The sequence below is a fragment of the Pseudopipra pipra genome, chromosome 3 (genome assembly GCF_036250125.1).
Source record: "Pseudopipra pipra isolate bDixPip1 chromosome 3, bDixPip1.hap1, whole genome shotgun sequence".
NCBI classification, from domain to species: Eukaryota; Metazoa; Chordata; class Aves; order Passeriformes; family Pipridae; genus Pseudopipra; species Pseudopipra pipra.
In genome coordinates, this window is record NC_087551.1 from 7,464,740 (window position 1) to 7,473,269 (window position 8,530).

Here is an 8,530-nt window from a genome sequence, read left to right on the forward strand (position 1 = left end):
GCCTTGCAGGGCTTTATTCAATTTAACTACTTTTAAGGTGACACTCATTTCTCAGAAGTAGGTGCTGAAAAATAGCTGTCCTTCCAAAGCAAAAAGTGTGATCAGGAATGCTAAATGCCAGCATATTCAGAATAAATACAGTACTCAACCTTCAGCCTCGTTATCAAGGGGACAGCTGTTTTTCAACAAGAACATTTTGTCACTTAGGAAAAATGACTTATCATTAGCGAGTTTTTTTCCCCAGCTATGGGTAGAAATTGCAGTTTGACACCACTGTTGTTCAACTTGGTTTTATCATGGTGACTGGCAGTAGAAGCAAGTCCCCAGAAGAAACATAAAAGTTTCTTTTGCAAAATACCTATTCCTAATGCCTCTGGGTTGGTTAGGTTTGTTTTACTTTATGTTTTCTCATTTATTAAAAACCGTGCAGGTCTTATGTAATTAACACTGGATGCAGTGAAATAATCAGATGTAGTATTGTAACTGCTCTAAATGTTTTGGTAAAAAAATCACTTCAAAAAGTTGTAGTGTTTTGTATGTGGCAACATAAGCCACTTTTTTTTGCACAAGACCTAAAAAATTGAAATTTCATCTGCTCCCAGAATATATTGCAAGATGATACCTCTTTCACAATCATCTCAGTTACTGACCTGTCTTCATATACAGGTTTTTTTCATTCTTTTTAGTGATTTTTGTGAGTGTTCTAATACTTGTAAGTTAAAATTGTTTCCATGTGCCCGTAAGGGAGCAAAAATGACAGTTAATCCATCATGAACCTTTTGATTTTCCTTTTGCAGTCGTAGTTCTATGGGTATTAATTATGCTGTCATTGCATCCCACTAGTTTGTGTACATGAGACTGCCATTGCTTTTCACATTTATTCACTTCCAAGGGTTTGGTGCTGTCTGCCAGGAAAGTTGGACACTACATATCGGAGTTCGGAGGAAGGAGTAATGGGCTGGAAGGTTAGAGGAGAATGTGGTGAAATCAGCTGTGAGGGGAAGGTGATGCTAGAAGTTGCAAGATGCAACGTCTTTAAAAGAGAGTGTGGGATATTTGATGACAGTTTACAGGTTCTGCTGTTCTGCCTGTGGGCTGAAAGCTGGTACAGCCAACAGCTCTTCAGGCCTCCTCATGAATTGGGAAGCGCTGGTTCTCTGGAGTGCTGTTTAGGAATTTCCAGACTTGCTTTTTGTCACATCTAAGGACTGATCCAGACCAGCCTTCTGTAGCCTGACAGCCTGTACTCTGAATTGCTGACAGGGCAGCACCCACAGCAGTTCTGGTGGGTGTTCTTTTTGTGTGTGTGTGCCTGAATGTGTTTTAATTAAAATACTCCCTACAAGTCTTGCTTCATGTATGCTAGGACAAGATTTGAGGAAGGTAGATGAATTCCAGGTGTCCTCTCCAAGGTTTAAAGAGGACATTTTAAGTCAGTCTGTGGCACCATTTAGTGTCTGGCATCTGCAAACTCTGTAAAAAGGGGGAAATTGTTGCTGTCCTGGTGTGACCTGTGTGTTTTGCTGTGACTGCATCCCCCTGGGGGAGGGATCTTACCTGCACAAGTATGTGGTGCTTGAACTCTTAAATTTCAAATTCGAATCGCTGACTTGCAAAGCCTTTTTCCTGCGTTGAAACTCCCTAATGGTTTGCTTACATTGCATCCGTCTATTAGAGTCCCAGTAGGTCCTTTCTGTAGATGGAAATGGGAATCTCTGCCACTGAGGGTTTACAGTCCAGCAAAGATCATGCTTGTCAGTGAGCAGTTGCAAAAATGAAGGACAGGAGGATTTGGAAGGATGTAATTTCCTTCGCTGCTTAGCAGGATCTGACTTAATTTCCATTTTCAAACTTTGCTTGAGGTAAGATTAAGGCTGTAGACAAGTCTAGGAAGGCTTAGCCTGTTTAAATAATACAGTTGATGATTGAAATGTTAATGCAGAATGGCTTTAGGAGGGGATTCAGTTTTGTGAGTGGACCCTGAGATCTTCCCCCTGCCTGCGGCTCCTTTGGTGGGGTGGAATGTCACCCCAGCCCCTTCCCATTGGCCCAGCGTGTTTGTCCAGGTGTCTGCCTCTTCCATAAAAGCCTGGAATCATCGAACCTGGCACACATTCCTCAAGTGCTGCGGCAAAGAAAAATGACACAACGTGTTTATTTGGTGGTTTTACTTTTGTGTCTCAGCTTAATGTGTCCTCTTGCAACTGGAGTTTTTATGGACAAGCTTTCCAGCAAGAAACTGTGTGCTGATGATGACTGTGTCTGTAAGTAAATCTGCTTTAATTTTGAGGACAAAATAGTCTCAAAAATAACGGTGGAGTTCGGATGTGTTAGAGAGAGGTGAAAACTACTCTGCTTACTTAGCTATGTTACATTTGCATTGACTTGTCAGCTTTAAAAGTAGAGTGGGAGGGTGATGTGGAATTTCACATATAATTTTACTGCAAAGTGGGGTTTGTAAAGGACATTTTTCTTTTAAGTGAAAATTAAGTGTAGAGAGAAGGATTGTAACTTTCACTGTGATGAAATGGCACAATCTTAAGCTGTTACTTCGCTTACTGTAAAATAGCAAAATGAGCAGAGCAAATTCTTTTCAAGATAACCTATTTTTATCTGTGGAAATAGTTTTACCTATGTGCATAAAAGCCCACATGTATTTGTATTTCTCTAAAATTATCCATGTATTTAAATACCTCCATCTCATTCCTTTGGTGTTTTTCTTTCCTAGACACTATTTCCCTTGCCAGAGCAGAAGAGGATTATAATGCTTCAGACTGCAGATTCATCAATATTAGAAAAGGGCAGTTGATCTATGTTTACTCAAAACTAGTGAAAGAAAAAGACTCTGGAGAATTCTGGGCTGGAAGTGTAAGAGGAGATTCTTGTATATATGAACAAACTAGAAGTAGATTAACACACATTTCTGTCAAAAAATGGATGCTAATGCTAAGCTATTGTGGGCTTTAAAGCAACAACTTAGTTTTAAAAGTGAAAGTTTAAACAGACTGGTTGAGGAGTCTTGAGGGCTGTAATATTTTTCTTTTTTAAAATGAAATATCTTCAATAGCTATATAGAATTATGAACTGAATCTTAACAGAAGGGCTCAACAGTTCTTTTCTGTGGCTATTTGCTGAAACTTTGGAGGAGAAAGCTTTTATCACAATTGGTCACAAAACTCTTAAATTTAAGCGAAGCAAAGATAAATATTAACTGCATTTACAAAAAAAAGATCCAGACAAACTACAAGCAGTATCAGTTTGCTCGAGCTTTATGCCTGGTTTGTTTCATATGCCAGCTGATTGGAACCTAGGAAGTGTAAAACCAGAGTAAGAACACTACTGGGTGACTCCTTTTGACTAAATGATAAACCAGCTCGAACCAGATGAGGATTGTTTTAAGGTACCTAATTATACATCTCCTTGCTTGAAGGTTTATGGAGAACAGTATGAAGACCATATGGGGACAGTTGGTTATTTCCCTAGCAGTTTAGTCTCAGAGCAACATATCTATCAAGAAGCAAATAAGACTGTTCCTACAACGGTAAGGAATTTGCAAAAGCCAAGCTGGCTACATAATTATACTTGGCTATGTAATGCTAATTTGCTGATTGTGGAAGTTGATTGTAGCATGTTACAGATGCTTAGGGATGCAATCTTTATACAGGCAAATAGCCTTGATAAGATCCCTAACATAAGCTTTCATACTGCAGACATTACAAATGCTGGAATAAGGGCTTCATCCTATTAGAGTTCCTGTTGATTTGGATAGTATTCCTTCAAGGCCATGTAACTTTTACCCAAAGCTTTCTATTTTAGAGCCTGGCTATTGTGCTGTGAACTTCAGTAATGTGTAAAAGTGTGCCTTCTGTTAATTGTGCATACAGATGGACACTGCCATACAGGACTTGTGATTGCTGAGAGCATGTTTGCTTTCCATTACAAAGTTAATGGTATGCCAGAAAATTGAATTAAAAAGGTTTTGGAAGCACAATAGTGTTCTGTGAGTAAGTGGGCTGCATTTCTGAAAGGATGGTTGTCCCTGATACTGCACAGTAGGGTTTCCTATACCGTAAAATTTGTATTTTTACTAAATATCTGAAGCACTTCACAGAGGAGTGGAAGAGGAGGGTCCTTTCTTCAGAGGCTGGTATGGTTTGGCTTAAAACTAATGCTTACTGGTAGCTTATTTCTGTGCTTAAAACCAAATCGAGTGGTAGACTTACAGTACTTACCTTCATCCATACTGAATGTTTAGCTATACACTGTTTTGCAGCATATGGCAAAATACAATTAGTGTGTCAACCTGGAAATTGTATCTGGAGTCTTTAATCCTAGGTCCAGATTATTAGATGGGTCTGATTAACACAGAGGAAATAAGTGAAAGGAAGAATTTTGTTTCAGGTTAATAGTTGAGAGGATCTGTGTTACAATGTGTCAGACAAGTTTTATTTGAGGAAATGCACATCTTTATCCAATGTTTATCCAGTGATTGCTTTTCTTGACACTACACCGGGTTATTCCGAATTTGTCCCAGAAGCTTTGCAGTAATTAATTAGTCAAAGAACATGAAAAAATGACTAAAGTATGTTCCTAAGCTCTTTTCTCAATGATATGACGGCCAGTCTGCTGCATGGCAAGCTGAACTGGAAGCAGAGTAGGTGAAGCACTGCCTTGGCCTGCAGCCTGACTCAGGGTCCACAGTGGAGTCCTGTCAGGCTGCAATACTGAGTTTTAATTGGCAAGTCATTTCTTTCACAAAACTATTGACACAGACTTCCAGTCCTTTCACCCTTCCTTCACATTCTTGCTGTGCAGGAACACTGTGAGGAAAATAGGAGGCAATACAGAGGTGTTCTTCATGTCCTACTGATCTCAGCTGTATGTTGCAAATAGGACCTTCAGGATCTGACTCTTTGTTCACATTTAAAACAGTCTATAGCACACCTTGACCCATCTGTGGACATGCTACCTGCTCCAGAAATAACCCTTAAAGGAGCTGTTCTACACACAACTAGTGTTGCACACCTCCACAGATGCCACCAGCTTTCCATCTGCAAGTTGGGAGCCAGTCTTTCGCTCACAGCTCCACACCTTCTCTCAGTGTTTTTGCTTTGTTTGCAATGTTTTCCCTGGCCTTGCACCTGCAAAGCCCAATATTGGTGTGCTCTCTTAGGAAGGGGTTCATATTTATATAAGGAGATCTGGTGATGCCCAAAGCTTAACAATAAATCAGCATCCAGCATCTGCCCTGATCAAGGCACTGGATGGCAAAACCCATGGCACTGGATGGCACTGTGTGAAGAAAGGACTGATAGGGAACTCAGTGGGGAACAATATTGTGGGGAGCACCTGAAGCCTGAAAGAGAACATCAGCCTGGGGGGCTCTGTGTCTCTGACCCTCCTTTTATTTTTTTTTTTTTTCATCCCCAAAAGTAACTTTCACTGTTGGAGTCAATGCATGCCATTAGCTGCAGATCTTGCTATAGTAAACCTGCCTGTGAACTTCTCTCAGCCTCCTTTTGTGCAGCACTTGGGTAATCCATGCCTGTCAGTTGCTGTTTGAGCAATAAATCTTAGGAGATTTTTTTTTCTCAGTGCTGCTACTTCTGAACCATTGAATCAAATTGAGTACAATGGACTGAGCACAACAGGCCATGTGTACTACAAAGTGGTGTCGGATTGCCTGCCTTCCCTCTGTCACTTAAAATTGGCCATTTGCTGGCTAAGATGAGAGCACTCTCATTACCAGTAAGCAGCTGTTCTGCCACAGCTCCCTGTCTTCCTGCGTGCAGTGGGCAGCTATTTGGGATACACTGGATGGAAATGAGCACCACAGTGTGATAATTCCGTGCAACAGAATCAAGATCTGTGTAGGCATGTAAGGTAGTAGCAGGAAGGAAGCAATATGCTCTGAAAGTCTATTCCATGCCAGAAGTTTTCAAACAGAATATTGGCATTTGTTTTCTAGTCAGCATTTCTCCGTAGCAACTGTACTGCACAGCCTCAGTCTAAGTCATCCTTTTCATGTGGGATTAGGAATTGTTTGGGGATAAGGGGTTACATACGACTAATGAATCCAGGTGTGGATGTAGAAACACGAAACAAAAAAGGGAGATAAAGGAATCGTTTGAAATTAAGAGAGAAGGAGGTATTGTCTAATTAATTTTAAGAATTCAAGGCAGAACAAATCTGAGCTATGCAAAGGAGTCAAAAGACAAAAGGCCTGTTTCTTTTCCAGAATGCTTTGAATATATTATGGTGTACTTTGCGTATATTATAATGTATTCTGTGTTTGCATTTACTCATGTACCTTTGGGGGCTGATAAAGGAATGTTAATCTTCAGTAATCTCAAAACATCTTTCCTTTTAACTCTCTTTTTCAGGACATTGATTTCTTCTGTGAATAGCACTGAAAGCAGTCAGGCAATCTTTCGGCTGCTACCAGGGAAGCCGCTGGGAGGAAACCGGGGCACCCTCCCTGGACACAGAGCTCTGCCTGTAATAGGTGTTTGTGGAACAAGTAATCTTTATCCAAAATAATAAAATTTTCATTTAAAGAGAGTGATTTGGGAGAGGGACCCAGTCCCACATAGGATTTGTTCTTTAGAAATTTTTTTACCTGCATGTGCTTTGCTACTTGTTAATAAAGCTGATAGCCTTTGAATTGCTATAAGTCTCTCTGGTATGAATATGCATTGAATGGGATTAAACTGAACTCAGATCTGCTTCCTGCATTTCACATTTTTAGGTGAATCTTTTTTGGAAAAACACAGCTTGGCATTCAAACCCCTCAGTGTTCATGCTGCAGCGTACCTGGCTGAAATAAACAGGAGCTGACTTTCAGGAGGAGGGGAGAATCAATACTATGCTAGGGGGCATTGGAGGATGCTTTTGATTTTCTACAATCTTTCTTTTTCCCCTACAGTGATTGTTGTCCTTGCAGTTTCTCTTTGGAAATCACAGCAGTTTCACCATTATTGTTTCAGTCATATGTACACTTGACAAGATCTCAAGGTCTATTTCTGTTCATTTTATCACAGCATAGGGGAAACATGCACAGCTTGAGGTGTGTGTCAGGTTTGCATTTAAAAAAGGTTGTGTAGAACTCTCAATGTGGCCTCGAAATGCACTCTTAACTCATGGCATCTAATTGTCTGAAGCCAGTATTAAGTTTTCAACCTCAGGCAGGGATTCAGAAACCTTTAAACTAACCTGTTGTGTACTTTTCAACAAGGATGTCTTTGAAGAAGTGTAATACTCATAAGTCATTACCTTAAGTCAGAAGCTTGTAACTGAGCGAGCCTTCCCGCTGCCATGGGATCTGATCCCTTGTTTGCCGGTGGGAGCAGCACTGTTCGGTGAGCGCAGGGTGACATCCAGCGGCTGGCTTCTGCCTGGCTCTGGGAAGGACTCCGAAGGCTGGTTAGTAGCATCACAAGGACACCCAAGCTGGGAGGGTCCTCGGGGTCTCCTACCAAAATCAGGATCACACCGAATCCACATCAGAGTGCTCACAGATTTGCTCACTCTTAAAAGCCTCCAAGGATGCTGGGTGACTCGTTCCTTTATTTATTCTCATAGTGAAAATTACTCGCTTTATCTGAAACCTGTTTTGTTTTGTTTGTTTGTTTGTTTTTTAAATTTAGGTCATAGTGAAAATTACTTGCTTTACCTGAGAGCTGTTTTGTTTTGTTTGTTTGTTTTTTAAATTTAGGTCCATTGTCCCTTTTCCTCCACAGAAAACCTCAAGTAAAAGCCCAGATCCATCTTCTGAATATGCCCCTTGTAGTTTAAGGGGAACTGTTTCTTCCCTAGGCTTGAGAAGTGCAGCTTACACAGCTTCTCCCATCAGGGCTGGTGGACCCTGCCCAGCTTGTTCCTGAACATGCTCTAGTTGTGCAGCAGCAGGCCAGGTTTCTGATTTGTGGTGTTAGTAACAAGAAGGATGACTGAGTTTCAGAAGGATTCACACATGCTTATCTGATTCTCACTTGTGACAACGCTAACATTTCACAGTGTAGATTTTTTTTTTAATTACATACAGTGCTGTAAGCATCTTGTTATCCACTCTGCTAACAAAACACATGCCTCAGGGCTTATGACAGATGACAAGGAGTTCACTCAGAGCTTTCCTGCAACGTGTTTCTTCCACAGAAAATATGTTCTTGCCACCACAACTTTGTCATGCCAGTGCAGTCTGACAACAAGAGCACTGCGTGTTCCTGAAGTGTGCTGGCCCTGTGGCAATGAGACAGTGCTCAAGGTGCCTGCACCCACAGTGGTGCAGTGGTGTTACCAGTGTGTCAGCCAGCTCTGCACAATAAGCTTTAGTGACACAAAACAGTAGGCAGATGGTAAGTACCAAGTTCCTTTCCACACACAGGCTGCAGCATGAGGGTTTTGGTGGAGGAGAAACATCCCCAGCTGCCCTGGCCCAGAGCTAATGAAGGGCTGATTGCAGCCCTGACTGAGATCAAGGGGGGATGAGCAACAGGTGCTGTAAAAAAATCACCACCTGGGCAGGGTGAGG

General features: G+C 41.3%; 1 protein-coding gene across 2 annotated transcripts; it reads left to right on the top strand.

Moving 5' to 3' along the window:
• The first annotated feature begins 85 nt into the window (after positions 1 to 85).
• Positions 86 to 6,673, top strand: OTOR (otoraplin). Of its 2 annotated transcripts, XM_064647590.1 has the most exons (4): positions 86 to 2,264; positions 2,729 to 2,868; positions 3,431 to 3,541; positions 6,384 to 6,673. In XM_064647590.1, exons 1-4 carry the CDS (start codon positions 2,141 to 2,143, stop codon positions 6,405 to 6,407), a joined length of 399 nt encoding a protein of 132 aa, XP_064503660.1. In that variant the 5' UTR covers positions 86 to 2,140; the 3' UTR covers positions 6,408 to 6,673. The 2 variants fall into 2 exon arrangements, with proteins under 2 accessions (XP_064503660.1, XP_064503659.1); XM_064647589.1 differs by lacking the exon at positions 6,384 to 6,673 and having other exon boundaries at positions 3,431 to 3,991.
• The last annotated feature ends 1,857 nt before the right edge of the window (positions 6,674 to 8,530 follow it).

What these genes read in the sequence shown, in the direction of transcription:
- OTOR (XM_064647589.1), top strand. Translation starts at nt 2,141, where the DNA reads ATGACACAACGTGTTTATTTGGTGGTTTTACTTTTGTGTCTCAGCTTA. An exon ending in TGCTGATGATGACTGTGTCT is followed by an intron (nt 2,265 to 2,728) that starts GTAAGTAAATCT and finishes TTTCTTTCCTAG; the next exon opens with ACACTATTTCCCTTGCCAGA. An exon ending in GAGAATTCTGGGCTGGAAGT is followed by an intron (nt 2,869 to 3,430) that starts GTAAGAGGAGAT and finishes CCTTGCTTGAAG; the next exon opens with GTTTATGGAGAACAGTATGA.